This window comes from Aphelocoma coerulescens (assembly GCF_041296385.1).
Source record: "Aphelocoma coerulescens isolate FSJ_1873_10779 chromosome W unlocalized genomic scaffold, UR_Acoe_1.0 ChrW_unloc_scaf_1, whole genome shotgun sequence".
NCBI classification, from domain to species: Eukaryota; Metazoa; Chordata; class Aves; order Passeriformes; family Corvidae; genus Aphelocoma; species Aphelocoma coerulescens.
The window spans coordinates 8,214,783-8,232,413 of NW_027184080.1; the positions used below are offsets into that span (position 1 = coordinate 8,214,783).

Consider the following 17,631-nt stretch of genomic DNA (forward strand, 5'->3'; position numbering starts at 1 on the left):
CAGAATTTCTTTACTTTAGACAAAATATAGATAGAACTATACTGTTCACATTTTTTAGATAGAGTGTTCACATAAGCAATAAGAACTGATAGAAACTGTATACGCAAATCTGTGTAATACCTATGTAATACTTGCATAAGATTTACGACTATTAGAATTAGACCAGGATAGGTTAAGAAAAGAAAAACTAGAATCGTGTGTTAATCTTATTGGTCAATTAACAAATATAATCCACACGTCTGTAAGAAAAAATTAATTAGAATTAGAAGAAGCTGTTTTCTACTTGCTGTTTGCCTATTGCTGCTGCTTCTACTGCTTGGCCCTATCATGTATCCCCTTCAAACTCTACTTTTGGAAAACTACGAGACTATGAAATTAAAAAATTTAGCAGGACAGCAGCCTCCTCTGCTCTTTCATCCTCATCCGAAAAGGAAGGGTATTCCATCAAAAGCTCAACACATTCAGAGCAAATCAAACACTGCATCTTGGTAAAATCCTCTGGGTTGGGCACATCTCCGTTGAACAGCAAGGCACAGCACTGAGCAAATCTGGTCCAGATGCTTACAAAGCCTGATCTACTGCTATGTCCATCTACCACATGAAGGAGAGCAGAGGCTGAAGTCTCATTCCTGGGGTCCAGGTGCTTTGGCAGGGAGGGAGCTTACAAGCCCATCTGGACCATCTACTTCTCAAAATCCATCAGTCTCCAGGACTCTGGTGGTTTCCACTCAGGATCCCTCTCCACAACAGCTGTAAGGACCTTCTCCCTGGCAGAGGCCATGTGCAAGCAGGATGTAGAGCAGTGAACGCCTGAAGGCAGGCCAAGGGGGGCAAAAGAAAAAACAATCTTTATTTCCAGTGGCATGGGAGATGAAGGGGGCAGGAATTAGTTGAGGAAAACCTAGAAGACCGGCTTTCCCCTCTTCTCAAATTTTCCTCTTTGCCTGGTGGCATGGACCACCCATGTCCCAGCACAGAGCAAAAGCCTGGCCTCCCCCAGTACTTCAGGGACTGGGACAGGGCCAAATGGGAGCTGGGTCCATAGCATGGGTGTTCTTTCAAGTTGAAATTATGAGAAACAGGAGTAATAACAAAAATAACCACAGCAGATTTTGGGCAGCCAGCCCCTCCAGACTTGGGTTGATGGGATGCAACGATGCCAAGGACCCCAAAGCCACATGCACACTAGCCCAATGGAGACCAAAGCTCAGGATGACCCTATCTGGGTGCTACCCACACCAGAATGGTTTCACAGAGGACTGGGGTGGGTGCCCCCCTCACCAACTCCATGTGGTACCCACTTAGAGCAGCATCTCTCCTGCCTGCCTCATCCCTGACACTAAAAAAGACACTTGGCACAGCCTGAGATCAAGTGTACATTTTTATTTTTTAATGGACCATAAACTCCTTTAGAAAAAAACATTCATCTGGATGATAACACCCATAGAAAAAAACAGCAATCTCATGGGTTTTTTTAAAATTGGCATTTGTTATTTGCATTTATATTAAAGCAAAGTGCATATTTCTTTTTTTCCCTCATTTATACACATTGCACAATACATAAATAATGGTGCTTATAAAATGTCTTTATATTTACAAGTAATAATATATTTATATATAACATAAAATGCATTTTTTTCTTTAATAAATCTCAGGGGGTTTTAAAGAGTCCTTTTTTGTGTGTATTTTCAAAGCACTACAGTGCTAAAGTTCCAATGAAAATGGTCTCTTGTTCATTTAAACCTTTATATTTAGAAAAATAGCTTATGTTAAGGTCTAAACATGCTCATTGAGCTAAGAACAGTGTAGAAGTATCATACTTGTGTATGAATTCAAGAAGAAATGAAAGCACAACTGCATTTTCAAATTGGATGGTACTGGGATAACCTGATCTAAGAAGTTACAACAGACCAACTATTGTGAACACTTTTTCTTTTGTTTTCCCATTTGTTTTTAATTTGTTTTGCTGGTTTTGCTTTGTTTTGTATTTTTTTAGGCTTAGGCTTCTGTTGCTTTACATCTTATCTCAAATTATAAAGCATGGTCCATGCAAGAGGTTTCTCTGCTGTTGTTTTCTCCCCTTGCATCCATTAATGACCATAAAAAAATAAAAAAAACAGTGGAAGATTGAACACAGTGACAAGATGTCAACTCAGCAACAAGAAAAATAAAATAAAAATTAAAAAGGGTGGGTAAAGACCTGGTTGGGAAGATTTTGCACCATCCTTTGGCAGCAATGTGGGGTTAGCACTGCTGGGGAAGGGGTCTCGGTGTCACCGTTACATGGGGTGGGAAGGTGGTGCATAAAAAATACAAGTATCTTCTTGTTTTATCCAAGAGAAGGAACTGTAGCATATAGCAAGTGGCTTCTGAATCCATTGATCACATAGGATAATCCTTTCAGAGGCATAGAATAATTATCATATGCAATCCACACATCCACCCACCCCCTCCCACACCATTTTCTCACCCTTCTGAGTTATTGGTCATTTACACTTTTAAAAAATAGATTTGTCAAACTACCCCAAAGCACAAAAAAATCTTTCCAAAGGTTTTTCTCAAAACAAAGAGGGGGGGACATACAAACTAAACAAAACAAAACAAAAAAGTTTTCATGAAGAACAAGCACTCAGAAGGAAATAATAGCAGCAAAGTAATATAAATGCCATGAGTCCACTCCATCTTGAGTCATCGGTTATTAAAAATAACCTCCAACCAGCATGGGCAACTGCTGATGAACTGTCTAGTGTAGCATTGGCCCCAGCCTTTCACAAAGCTGATCTGAACAGTAAATCCGGTCCATGGCTGCTGCATGAACTCATGGTCATTGGGTCTCCGCAAGCTGTATGCCTTCTCGTAGTCAAAAGCCTTGATGGAAAAACCTGGAAACACTTTGTGAACCAGCAACATCCTGGAGTCGGGGTTGTCCAGTGTGGCCGACTTGATGAAGATGGGGTAACTGCTGCGGTTGTACACCCACACACCGTCCACTTCCTTGGAGAGCTGGATGCCATAGCCGATCTTGCTGCGGACCTTCTGCACCAGTTGGCTTTTGTTGTCTGAGTTGAGCTGTCCAAGGCAGAAACCATTCCCCTGAGGCAGATCATAGAAGATATCCAGGGAGGGCTCTCGGACAGAGTACAGCCGACCCACGCGTGTCTTCTCTTCCCAGTATGCCACCACGCACCAGTTCGACCAATCCCCTGGCTGCTGAAGAACTTGAAAATCTACAGAATGGGAGAAAAAAAGGAAGAAAAAGAGAAATTTATCACCAGAGGGGGTAATACGACCCAAAAGTGGCACAATGCTGGCAGGTCATTGTCTGCCAATGTGTTTATGATGCTCTCCATGCACATACCAATGCCCATGGCACATCTACCATTTCCAAAACCAATGTTATTAGGACCATTTAAGTTGACCCAGATTTGGGGAATTCCTGTGCTAGTTCAGCGCCTAATTCTAATTAGAGTTATGGGTCCTAAATCACCAGGTCCACCTTCAAAAGTGGCTTGAGACCCAGCAGCAGCATCCACGGTGCAGTCACCCTCACTCAAACCATCACTAGAACCACCTTCAGTGGCAATAGGAGAGATGAGATGCTCCAGGCAGCTGCATTTACCAAGACCAAACACCCTAAATGTCCTTATTTTCACCCACTAGAAAATGGATCAATTTCCATAAATAACTATCTACTGGACACAGATGCTGAGAAAAAATGAGGTGCTGCTGAGAAAACCACACTGAAGGTCACCCCATGGGATCAGAGGGGTCAAGTGATGCCATGAAGATTTTTTGCCTTTTCTTTTATACCCCTGTTATACCTTTTTTACAATTTCTGTATTCTTAGTGCTTTTCCCTACATTCTTGGACTTGTTTGTCAAGCTGAGAGACTAAACATTTTAGAAGCTTCGTAGCTAGGGATCAGTGTGCCCCAGACCCCAAGGTCCTCTCCAGAACACATTCTGTAAACTAAGATAGAACCATCCAGGGGAAGGCTCCTTGGGGAGGGGGGCTCATTCAAGCCTCTCATTGGGGAATTTTTGATAGATATGCTAATCAGTAAAACCTATAATGTTATACCAGACCTTTTGAGTGTGCATTGCGGTGTGCATTTCGGTGCATTTGACCTGGATGTGTGCACCTAAGGATCGTTAAAATAAATACCAAGGTAAAATCCCTTTTCCCCTTCTAACCATGTTTGACTCTTGATTTTAAGACCAAGAAAAGGCATCAGTTGCTGGCGACCACAAAGGGACCCTAAAGACCTTGAAGCTCACAGTCTTGGGTTGGAACACATCTTGCTTTGCCCCTCTCACTGCTCGCAAATTACAGAGGGGCCGGAGCAACGATCCGGGACTGTGACCAAGACTTTAGGACCCAGCACAGAAAGGCAGAAGCACAGAAAGGAAGGTGAGTTAAAAGGGGACCGATATTACTGATATTGTGCTAGCACTAGGGAAGCAGATCTCCGAGGGGGTTAGAAAGGTTGGGGGCAGAGAAGCCCACGAAAAGGGAAAGCTTGAACCTTTTCCCTGCAAACTGTGGAAAAGAGGGGACGCCCTCCGTGGAGTCCACAAGAGCCCAGAGGCTGCACCCCTCACAGCTGCAGGAGTGGCTCAGAGGCTTGAGAGGTTGGTTGGTTGGGACGTCGGGAGGCTGTGGGTTTGAATCCTGTTGAGACCAGATTTTCGCCTGCGCATTTACTGTTTGCTAAAACTAGTTGCTTCTTAGTATTTTAAACTGCTGTAGTTCATGTAGTAAGCTAGATAAACTGCCCGGGAAGTTGGAATTCCAAGGCCAGATTGCAGGCTGAATTCCGGAGTTAAAAGCTTCCCTCTGGCAGAGTTTTCCTGTCTGTGAGCAAACATGGGTGGTGTTTTTTCAGATGAAAATGAAAAAATCCCTCCTAACAGCCCATTAGAGTTTATAATAAAACACTGGAAATGGCTGACAGGGCGAAAAACTACTTTGGACACCAGAGAATTGATCAGACTGTCCACACGGGTTTGGCCAACTTTAAGTCAAGGAAATTGGCCTCACCATGGTAGTTTGGAAAGTAACATCATTACTGACCTGATGGTAGAACTGAGATCATTACGTAGGTTTGGTGAACTAAGATATGCAGAACTTTTTACTATGTATCTGAACAGGGAAGAAGCATATGCAGTAGACAAAAGTAATATGGAAATGACTTTGAGGAGGAGAAGGGAAAGAAAAAGCCTCAGCAAGCTAACTCGCATACTAATACAGACAGAGAAATCGATAGACAGATCTAGATGTGGTGGCCCCAGCTTTGCGTGATAGGGGGGTCTCCCCCCCATTCAACCGCCAGGGCAGCCCGCACAGGTGGGGTGGGGGACAGAGGGACGGGGTAGCTGGTGGGGGCAGGGGGTGAGGGAGTGACGGCTCTGTTGCCGCCGCTGCCAAGGCAGCCTGCACAAGTGCAGGATGGAGGAGCGGTGGCACCGCCGGTGGCGCTGCCGCCTCCGCGGCCATCCAAGCGGGGGCGAGGGAGGGAGCAAGCGGCCAGCTCCAAGCCAGAGGAGCGGCGCGGGGCCTCCCCCCGCCCCCAGCCTCGTCAGAGGCGAAGGGTGGGCACGGAGGCAGGAAAGATGCGGGTATGCCACCACCCCCTGACTGCCCCAGAGGCGGAGAAGGGGCAGACTGGCCACCACCCGCTGACTTTTCCAGAGGCAGAGACGGGGAAGGGGGAGGGGAAGGGACAGGCTGGCCACCTTTCCCCGAGTACCTTGAACACAGAAGTGAAGGCAGAAATGGGCACAGGCGGTTCTGAGTACCTTTGCCAGCGCAGAGAATTGCAAGTTTCTGAGCCAGAGACAGGAGGAGCTGCTCGCTCTCCCCACCCTGTGGCATGGCCAGTGCTAAAGCTGAGGGCAGATGGGATGGCCCCGACCCAGGCGCCTCTTGTGGAGCTAGGGACGGGAGAAGCTGCTTGCAGCCCCTGCCTCCCTACCCCTCCACTGCCGCAAAAAGCAAGACAGTTCCTGATCAACATTCGCCTGGAAAAATTTTTAAAACCAATGAACCAATCTCAATTAAAAGCGAATGGGATGATTTTGATACAGGTGGTTCTCACGGGGAGGGTGGTAGAAGAAGGGGCAGGATAGCCCGAGAAGCTATGAAAGCAGTCAGTCCCGTCGCTAAACACACAAGGTCCAAAGCAGGTAAAGGGGGGGAGGAAGAACTTGCATTAGAAGCTCCTCTGAGACAGTCTGTGGGAAATCAAGGAGTGATTTATATAAAGACACCGTTTTCCCTCAGAGAATTACAGCAGTGGAAAAACTCAATTGGGAAGTACAGGGACAACCCAGAGAGAGTAGCTATGTGTGTAGAAATGGCCATAAAATCCCAAGACCCAGATTGGGGTGATCTAAATGTTACGCTAGATGAATTATTGGATAAAACAGAGAGACAAATGGTCAACAAAGCTGCTATATCTGCTATAGAAACTCAAATTGCAACTGAGAGTCTCCAAGGGTCAGTTAATGACATCTATCCCCTAGCAAACCCTGGCTAGGATCCGAATGTCCCAGAACAGATGGAAAAGCTGAAGCGATACCAGAAATGGGTGGTTGTTGGGTTAAAATGTGCTGTTCCTAAAGCAGTGAATTGGGCTAGGTTATATGAGATCAAACAAAATCCAAATGAGACCCCCACAGAATTTCTAAATAGGCTTAAAGAGGCTGCACAAAAATACACTACCTTAGACCCTGACTCACCTGAGCAGCAGATCCACCTGGCCTACCTGTTTATAGGTCAATCTGCTAATGACATAAAGAAAAAGCTGCAAAAGATAGATGGGCCACCGGACATAAGTAAATTGTTGAATGCAGCCTGGAAGGTATACCAGAACAGAGACTTAGCAGATAAAGATAAACATCATAAACCCCACCACAAGAAGAAGTATGATAAGGAAAAGTCATCTGACACATCAAAAAGGGGTCCCCCTTTTCCCCTAGCTGAGGACCAGTGCGCAATTTGCAAAAAGCGGGGGCACTGGAAAAATGAGTGTCCATCACGAGCAGAAAAGAAGCCCCCAGTTTCAGAACTAACTGTAAATACGGACTGACGGGGACCGAAGGTAACTACCCCAGCAGAGCCTTCGGTTGTAGCTAAGCTGGGGAATGATGATGTTGAATTTCTGGTTGATACAGGGGCAACGTATTCTGTGTTAAATACTTTAAAAGGTAAACTGAGTCAAGACACTGTGGATGTGATCGGAGCTACAGGGGGTAAGTGAAATAAGGCCTTTTCTCCAACCTTTAAAATTTAAATTGGGAAAACACTGGGTCACTCACCAGTTCCTGTATATGCCAAATTCCTCAATGACATTATTGGGCAGAGATTTCTTGGAAAAATTGGAAGCAGAAATTAAGTTTTCCAAGGAAGGGGGAGTGAAAGTTATAATCCCAGAATCTAAAATTATCAAAGCAGCTGCTATGCTTGTACAGGAATGCCATGAAAAAATTCCCAAAGAATTTGAAGAGGCTGTCATTCAAATAGTGTGGGCCGATGATTCTCCTGGGAGATCCAAAAAAGCTGAACCTGTGACTATCACACTCAAAGCAGGGGCTACACCAGTAAGGCAGAGACAATATCCTCTGAAATTAGAAGCTCGCAAGGGATTAGTACCTGTGATTGAAAAGTTTCTCAAATTTGGGTTGTTAGTGGAATGTGAATCCAGGTACAACACACCAATTTTGCCAGTAAAGAAAGCTGATGGTAAAAGCTACAGGTTGGTACAGGATTTGAGGGAAATTAACAAGATAACAGAGGACTGTTTTAGATCTCACGGATGCCTTTTTCTGCATTCCTGTGCATAAGAATAGCCAAGAAATCTTTGCTTTTAAGTGAGAGAATCCTGAAACAGGGAGAAAGACCCAGCTTACCTGGACAGTTTTACCACAAGGATTCAAAAACAGCCTGACCATATTTGGAAACCAGCTGGAAAAGGAGCTGGAGGACTGGAGGAAACAAGAACCAGGAGGAGCAGTTCTCCAGTAGGTTGATGACATCTTGATAGTGGCCAAGACGAGAGATGACTGCATCCAGCTCACTGTAAGTCTGTTGAACTTTTTAGGCCAAAGTGGGTATCGGGTCTTGAAAGAGAAGGCACAGGTTGCCAGGGAAACAGTAGTATACCTGGGCCTGGAAATTTTCTGTGGACATCACCAACTCAGCAGAGAATGGAAGGAAGCCATCTGTCGACTTCCAGAGCCCCATATCGTAAGGGAGATGCAGGCCTTCCTGGGAATGGTAGGTTGGTGTCGCCTATGGATATCAAACTACGGTATACTGGTGAGACCTTTATATGAGGTCCTTAAAGCAGCTGAAAAAGGGACAATCATGTGGACAGAGAATGCCAGGGCTGCATTTAAACAGCTGAAACATTCCCTGATGTCAGCCCCAGCTCTGGGGCTGCCAGACTTGACTAAACCTTTTGAACTCTTTACACATGAGCGACTGAATGTTGCTCTGGGGGTACTGGCACAGCACCTTGGAGACCAGCGAAGAGCTGTGGCCTATTTCTCAAAACAACTAGACAATGTAGCCCAGGGTTGGCCAGGATGCTTGAAAGCTGTGGCAGCAACAGTCTTTCTGATACAGGAGGCCTGTAAATTCACCCTTGGGCAGCACATTGTCATGTATGTACCCCATGCAGTGATAAATGTGCTGGAGCAAAAGGGGGGACACTGGCTCTCCCCTAGCAGGATGCTCAAATAGCAATCTGTGTTATTAGAACAGGATGATGTTACTCTAAAGACAACTGTGGTAACCCCTGCAATGTTTTTATCATCCATGTTACTTGACAGTGTGCCTAAGCATGATTGTTTGCAGACAGTAAAGGAAACTTATTCCAGCAGACCAGACCTGAAAGATGTTCCTTTGAAGGATCCAGACTGGGAATTGTACATTGATGGGAGCAGCTTCATGAGAAATGGTAGGAGGATGACCGGTTACGCCGTAACCACCTCAGATAAAATCATTGAGGCAAAAGCCTTGCCTCCAGATGTATCATCACAGAAAGCTGAACTCATTGCACTAACGAGAGCTCTAGAACTGAGCGAGCGGAGGAAGGTGAACATATGGCCTGATTCCAAATATGCCTTCAGTGTTGTGCATGCCCACGGAGCTATTTGGAAGGAACATGGCCTGCTGACTGCTCAGGGTAATGAGGTTAAGCATGCTAAACAGATTCTTGCACTTTTACAGAGCATTTGGAAGCCTACAGAAGTGGCTATCGTCCATTGCAAGGGTCATCAGAAAGGGAAAACAGTCCCTGAACTGGGAAATTGTTTTGCTGACAAAACAGCCAGGGGGATTGCAGAAAAAGGCATTTTTGCAGTGGTACCACAGAAAGAGATAGATTTGTCATCATTTACCCCAAAATACAATCAGAGGGATCACAAATTAATTAAGTTCCTTAAGGCTGAAATCAAAGAAGATGGGTGGGCTGTTACCCCGGTAGGACAAATCATAGTTCCACCCCTGATCCTTCGGGAAATAGCCCAATGAAAGCATGAAAGTACCCATTGGGGAACACAAAATCTTTTAAAACGTTTGAGGAAAGTAGTGATAGGGACAGGGATGACTGATATTGTACAATCTGTAACAAGCAAGTGTGAAACCTTCTGTAAAAACAACCCTGACACAAGCAAGAGAGTTGTGTTAGGAGTGACAAAAACAGGAGATCTCCCGGGAGATTATTGGCAAATAGATTTTGCTGAGATGCCAAGCAGAGGGATGCAGGTATATACTGGTACTGGTTGACACCTTCAGTGGATGGCCTGAGGCTTTCCCCTGTCGCACCAACACAGCAAAAGAAGTAGTGAAATCTTTGCTCAATCACATAATACCAAGATTTGGGGTTCCTTTGGGAATGTCATCAGATAGGGGACCACATTTTGTTGCAACAGTGGTTGGGGAAGTTAGCAGGATTTTGGGACTTACCTGGGACTTGCACACACCATACAGGCCCCAGGCAAGTGGTAAAGTTGAACGCATGAATGGGACCCCCAAAACCCAGATTTGCAAGATTTGTCATGAGACATCCATGACATGGGTTCAAGCCCTACCTATAGCCTTGCTGAGAGTCCGCATACAGCCAAGGCGAAGGGACAACATCAGTCCCTATGAAATATTATATGGCAGGCCATACCAGGTTCCACATATTCCAGGTGAAGTTCATATGAGAGGTAAAAATGATTTGCATAAATATTTAATGGCTCTGAGTTCCGCTTTGCAGAAGCTCCAGAGATTCGTCGTGTTTTCCAAACCAATAAGATTGGACACACCTGCTCATCCATTCCAGCCTGGAGATTGGGTCTACATCAAGTGGTGGGACAGCGACCCCTTGCAAGCCAAGTGGAAGGGACCATTCCAAGTTTTGCTGACCACTTTTACTGCGGTCAAGGTTGCTGGCAAGGGATCGTGGATTCATTACTCCAGGGTGAAGAAAGCTTCTGCTCCCAAAACTACCAAGGAGACAGAGACTGATACAAATCAGAAAGATGCAGTTTAAACTGTTTTTCACATGTTTGCTGTTTGCCCAACTGGTAACCATGGTTCAGGGTTCACCCCATGATTTGCATAAGACTGCGGTCCAAAATGTGTCCAAGGTTCTTATGTGGACCAAAGTGGGAGAATTAAGAAAGATTTGGATGAAATTCAGAAGGGAACTCAAATTCTACATGAAGTAGCTTCTAGAAATAACACCTTAAATTTTGATCATATTTTTGATACCCTCACCCTATGGTTACCAAACCGGGCCTGGGTAAAATAAATATTCATAATAGCTGTAATTGTAGTTATTATCTGTGTAATAGCTTGTGGAGCAGCCGGTTGTGTAAACCGGTTCTGCGGGTAAAAGGTAGAGTAGAGTAGAGACTAGACAAGGTAGAGTTTTGTTAGTCTCTAAAAGGGGGGAAATGATGCCATGAAGATTTTTTGCCTTTTCTTTTATACCCCTGTTATACCTTTTTTACAATTTCTGTATTCTTAGTGCTTTTCCCTACATTCTTGGACTTGTTTGTCAAGCTGAGAGACTAAACATTTTAGAAGCTTCGTAGCTAGGGATCAGTGTGCCCCAGACCCCAAGGTCCTCTCCAGAACACATTCTGTAAACTAAGATAGAACCATCCAGGGGAAGGCTCCTTGGGGAGGGGGGCTCATTCAAGCCTCTCATTGGGGAATTTTTGATAGATATGCTAATCAGTAAAACCTATAATGTTATACCAGACCTTTTGAATGTGCATTGCGGTGTGCATTTCGGTGCATTTGACCTGGATGTGTGCACCTAAGGATCGTTAAAATAAATACCAAGGTAAAATCCCTTTTCCCCTTCTAACTGTGTTGGACTCTTGATTTTAAGATCAGGACAAGGCATCACAAGGACTGACCTACTTTAGTTCACAGGGCTTTTCCCTGCCCATAGGCAGAGCCTGGGTTGTTGGGGTTCCTCCCCCCTGGCGTGGGGTCCGGGGGGAGGGAACCCTGGGGTAGAGGCACGGGGTTTCCCTACTCCCTGGTCAACCTCGTTCCCCATTGGTTGCTTTGGGTTCCCCTGTGCAGAGAAGGACCCTGCTGGTCCCGTGATTAAGGGTTCTTGGGCTGGACCTCAGCCATGTGGCTGGAGAATAAAGATCTCTGAAAAACATCTATCAAGAATTGGTCCCTATTTCTTTTCCACGGGCCTCGCTGTCCGATACATGTTTCAGGAGACCCCACTGCAACACTGGGTGATTGAGAGGATGGAGACATTGGATGACGCCCCAACTTGTGGGAAGCACTGAGAGATGGTGGGGACCGAAAATCTCACACTTGTTAACAAAAATGGCCTAACCCCCCCCCCCCCCCCCCCTGAAATTCATTCATGTAACCTTATTTTTTACTTCCTTGGGCATAGCTATCCTGTGCAAGCAGCAGGGATACATTGCAGGAGGAAAAAGCAAAGGGGGGAGGGCTGAGAAATGTGAAAAGGCCCCTTTTCCTCATGGAGGATCCCTAGCAGCCTGGCACTGCTCAGCAGGTAATTCCTTCCAGCCTTGGTAGTCATGTTAAGACCTGGGAACTATTAATCTGTATAATTGCATTTTAAAAAAAAAATCAAGCTTGGTATGCGAGTAAGTGCTACCAAAATAATCCCCTGCAGCATGGGAGCAAATATGGGAATGGGAATAGTGGGTGACCCAGCACCCCAAAGCTCTTTCTGTGGACCCCAAAACCCCTCTGCCCAGCATAAGCAATGGCAGCGACATGTTGGCTGCCCTGTTTTCTTAATTTTTTGTTATTAATAAGCCCATTTCCCCAGTGCAGGCATTTTTCTCCTGTCTCTGAGTTGTGCTTCAAGCCCTTCACTGTGCTTTTAAGAGAAAAAAACAAAACCCAGCCACACACTTTTAATTTCCTCATTTCTATCCCAGTGAGGAAAATATTTTTCCAGTTGCTGGAGGCAGCTACTAAAAATGGGCCTGGCTGCGTATGCCCCAAAATAGGGACCCTCACTTCTGGGTGAAAGTGGGGATGGGAGTTCCAGCAGTGGGGGGGTGGTCCCTGGGACAGCATCCATCAAGGTGCGCCCCAGTTTGTCCTTCCACCTCCCCCTTTCAGTGCCTCCCAAGACTTTGTTGTCAATAATTTTATATCCTGCTGAAACCTGGCACCACACAAGGGAATGAAGGGGGATAAAATGGGTGGTTTAAATTACCTCTCCCCTAACCCAAATGGGGTGCCCCCAGTTGGGCAAGAAACATCCCCAGGATAGTGTTTCCTCCACCCATTAAGGAGGGGAGTGCTCAGGAGACAGAGGAATTTGGAGAGATGCTCCTCAATCCATGGGGGGAATGCTCCTGCATCCATCCTCATCTTGACCACCCATCACTCCCCTCCTGCCAACTGCCTGCCAGTGATGCTCAGAGCTTCTGGGGTTTTGTTTTACAGCAGTTGAGGGAATTTTGGAGCAACACATTGAACATGCTGAAATTCTTATAGGTTTTTATTTATTTGGACATAAAAGCATCCCTTTCAGGAAGCAGTGGGGGGGGGAAAGCCTTTTTCACTTGATATTTGTGCTTGCATTAGTGAAGACCACTTAACAAGTAGCTCATTGCTGTTTACAAAGAGTTATTTAATTGCCAGAACATTAAAAAAACAAACAAAACCCAAACCACAAAAAACCAACTGCCTTGGCAATGAATGAAGAGACCTTTATGGAGGGCTGGAAGTTCATGAATGAATCCCACTAGGATTTTCAATGATGTGGGGTGACCAGACCTCAAGGACAAGTCTTAGGTAATCTGGGATACTTTTTTTAGGAGACAATATCAGCACACAGTATAAATATGTCAGAACCTCTTTCATTTGTGGGCTTCGGCTGTTGACTGGATGTCTAGTCAAAACACATGAGAATATAAGGGTTGAGCTTGGATAAGTAGTCTCAGGCCTCCCTGCCAGCTGCCACCAAAGCTGCTTTTCATGGTTGTTGGGACCCCAGCAGAGCCTCCCTGCTCTCACCTGCCTTCCTGATTCTGGCATCCACTGGGAAAAGAGGTGGGAAAAGCCAGTAGCATCACTTGGGCAGCAGAGGCAGAAGAGGAGGAAAAAAATGATGCAGAGATGCTTCCTACAGTGATGGACATTTTTTTTCCCCAAAAGACTTTTGGTGGCAATGAACATGGATCTGGGCAAATGAAGCAAATAGATGGATTTTGCCCCAAAACACCCCAGTGTGTTCACCCTGTGCAACGTGGAGTCATGGCAGTGACCCACTATTCAACTCCCATCTCTGCCGGCTGCCAACTCACAAAAAACCCATATCCCAGGAAATTTGCAGCCACATCACCCAATGCTTTGGGATTCTTGTTTGAGTTAAAAGCATTGTTTTTTACGAGCTCCTTGGAGCAAACACATCCCTTTCTAAATGCCTGGAAAACTCCCAGCAAACTGGGAGTGTTCTCATATTCCAGCAAACAATGATAATGTTTAATGCTATAAACATCTGCACTATTATTTCATTATTAAGCATCCCTCCATTTGCTGCTATCACTAGGTTATTAGGATTTTCCATGGTTTCACAGAATCACAGAATCAATTAGGTTGGAAAAGACCTCTGAGATCATCAAGTCCAACCTATAACCAAACACCACCATGTCAACTAGACCATGGCACTAAGTGCCATGTCCAGTCTTTCCTTAAACACTTCCAAGGATGATGACTCCACCACCTCCCTGGACAGCCCATTCCCATACCTATCACCCTTACTGTGAAGAATTTCTTTATAATATTCAACCTAAAAATCCCCTGGCACAGCTTGAGGCTATGTCCTCTCATCTGGTTGCTAGTTGCCTGGGAGAAGAGGCTGATGCCCACCTGGCTACAACCTCCTTTCAGGGAGTTGTAGAGAACGATAAGGTTCCCTCTGAGCCTCCTTTTCTCCAGACCAAACATCCCCAGCTCCCTCAGCTGCTCGTCATAGGACTTGTGCTCCAGACCCTTCACCAGCCTTGTTGCCCTTCTCTGGACATGTTCGAGCACCTCAATGCCTTTTTTGTAGTGAGGGCCCCAGAACTGGACACAGCACTCGAAGTGTAGCATCACCAGTGCTGAGTACAGGGGGACAATCACTCCCCTGGTCCTGCTGGCCACACTATCTCTGATACAAGCCAGAAGGCCATTTGCCTTCTTGACTACATGGGCACATGCTGTCTCATGTTCAGCCAGATGTCAACCAGCATCCCTAGGTCCTTTTCCGCTGGGCCACTTTCCAGCCATTCTCCCCCCAGCCTGTCCCCAGCATGGGACTATTGTGGCTGAAGTGTAGGACATGGCGCTTGGTCTTGTTAAACCTCATGCTGTTGGCCTCAGCCCATCTATCCAGGTCCCTCTGCAGGGCTTTCCTACCCTCCAGCAAATTGAGACCCCCTTCCAACTTGGTGTCATCCACAAATTTGCTAATGGTAGATTTGATCCCCTCATCCAGATCATCAATAAAGATATTAAAGTGTACTGGGCCCAACATTGATCCCTGGGGGCCACTGCTAGTGACTGGCTGCCAACTGTATGTGGCACCATTCACCACCACTCTCTGGGCTCAGCTGTCTAGCCAGTTCTTAGTGAAGAGTGCTCCTGTCCAAGTTGAGGGCTGCCAGCTTTTTCAGGAATATGCTATGGGAGACAGCTTGGCTGAAGTCCAGGTAGACAACATCCACAGCCTTCCTTTCATCCACCAGGCAGGTCACCTGGTCATAAAAGGAGATCAGGTTGGTCAAGAAGGACCTGCCTCTCCTAAATCCATGCTGGCTGGGTCTGATCCCTTGGTTATCCTGTAAGTGCTGTGTGATCACACTCAAGATGATCTGCTCCATAACCTTGCTGGGCACTGAGGTCAGGCTGACAGGCCTTTAGTTTCCCAGATCCTCCTTCCAGCCCTTCTTATGGATGGACATCACATTGGCCAGCTTCCAGTCATCTGGGACCTCCCCAGTTAGCCAGGACTGATGATAAATTGTGGAGTGGCTTGGCAAGCTCTTCTGCCAGCTCCCTCATCACCCTAGGATGGATTCCATCTGGTCCTGTAGGCTTGTGAGCATCTAAGTGGCTATGCAGGTCTCTAACTGCTTCCTCCTGGATTGCAAGGGGTCTATTCTGCTTCCCATCCCTGTCTACCAGTTCAGGGGGCTGGTTGTCCTGAGGATAACTGGTCTTACTGTTGAAGACTGAGGCAAAGAAGGTGTTAAGTACCTCAGCCTTTTCCTCATCTTTAGTAACTATATTCCCCTGCGTCCAATAAAGAATGGAGATTTTCCTTGGCCCTCCTTTTGTTATTAATGTATTTATAAAAACGCTTTTTATTATCCTTTACAGAAGAGGCCAGATTAAGTTTTAATTGAGCTTTTGTCTCTCTAATTTTCCTTCTGCATGACCTAATGACATCCTTAAACACTAACATTTCCTGAGTTACCTGCTCCTTTTTCCAAAGGTGATGCACCCTCTTTTTTTCCCTGAGTTCCTGCAAAAGCCCCCTCAGCATATTGTGCAAGCTTATTTTGAGAGGACAAAAAAAAAAAAAAGGGAAAGGGACTGAAAGAAAAGTGACTCTGCTCTCAGGAATTTAGGGAATTAGTTGTATTGATCATTCATAGTTGGGTCTACAGAGAACAGACATCCAGAGCAGAGCGCAGTTCTGCACAGAGGGAAGAAATCAAACAATGCCTTGATGCCCCCAAAGTCTTTGGGGCAACATTGCTTGGAAATTTGGTGCAGATGTTCATCACCAGTGATGCCCCAGCACAACCACATTATTCATTTTTTCCCCATATTTTTATACCCTCCTGAATTTTCCTGAGGGGCTGACCTGACTTGACCAGCTACTTCCCAATACATCACCCAATACGAGAGGTTGTGAGGCTTCCCACCACCTGCCTCAACCCTCATGAACATCAAATCCTGCTCAAAATCACTCAGTAAAAGGCCACAGCCAGGATTTCTCTAGCGTTGAGTGTGCACATGCTGCCTGTGGGCTTGGAGCATCATCCTGCTCTGGGCAGAGATGCTGCAGAAACTGCTACATCCATACAGAAATCCTGGAGGATGGGACACCAAAGCAATAACCACAAAAAATTAAAAGCTGCTGAAACCAAGAAAGTCCAGATGAAGGTGGGTGTGGGAGATTCACACCATGGAAACACCCAAATTTATCAGTAATGGCTCCATGCTTGGTTCTCCCAAGCTGTGGCAGGACGACTCACATCTCCCATCAATTGGAAGTGGCAGGAAAATTCTGGAGTGGCTTTTCTCCTTGACACATGAACACTTTTAAGATGATGAAACCATGTCATCTATACTTTTTCTTTCCAAGCTCCAGCAGTTTTATTAGGAGTTTGGGAAGAAAAAGTTCTTTTTTTTTTTTCATTCAGGAAAAACCAAAACATTTTATCAAAATTGAATTTAAATTACAATAATAAAAAAACTAACACAGGTTCTGTCCAGTTCTCAGCTCTCAGCCTTGTCCTGGTGCCAAGTTCATGAATGTAAAGGGGAGGTAGGCTGGGTCTCTTGTTTTGCTTGTTTTGTTTTGACATAGCTAAAGGTTTTCCTGTAATCAACAACCTTGAGAGGAAACATCAAGTTTAGCACACAGTGAGCTATCTCACCTGCTGGGACTACTCCAAGCCAATCAAGTCAAGAACTATCTAAATCACCACTGATATCTGCAATAATAACAACTTGTCACTGTAAATGGGAATACAACTGTGTTCCTGATAAGGTTTTTAAATGTCTGTAATTGGATCTTTCCTCAATGATATTAGGATTAGACAGAAAATAAATTATGCAATTGCAGAAGTGTTTCAAACTATGAATTTGTATATATATATATAATATATACATTTATAGATATTTTTTTTAAGAGCACACCTTTGACCCAATGCATCTTCTCATGCTCTTCCTAAACTTCTCACCATCTCACCCTCTCCTCTCCTTCATTCCTCTGTGATCCCTAGGGCTGGATTTCCGACCAAACATCAACCCTGATGCAACACTCACCATGGTATCATCTACCCTGAACTACTAACAAAAGTCTCCTAATTTTCATAGAACCATTGAATGGTTTGA

At 45.3% G+C, this 17,631-nt stretch overlaps 1 protein-coding gene across 1 annotated transcript in view; it reads right to left on the reverse strand.

Moving 5' to 3' along the window:
* Positions 1-1,400: 1,400 nt before the first annotated feature.
* The window catches only part of LOC138102736 (mothers against decapentaplegic homolog 7-like), a 59,229-nt gene continuing 42,998 nt past the window's right edge, over positions 1,401-17,631 (reverse strand). Inside the window, exon 4 of the mRNA XM_069000492.1 lies at positions 1,401-3,227. Within this exon, the coding sequence (XP_068856593.1) occupies positions 2,689-3,227 (539 nt within the window). The 3' untranslated portion in view covers positions 1,401-2,688. The remainder of the gene's footprint in view (positions 3,228-17,631) is intronic.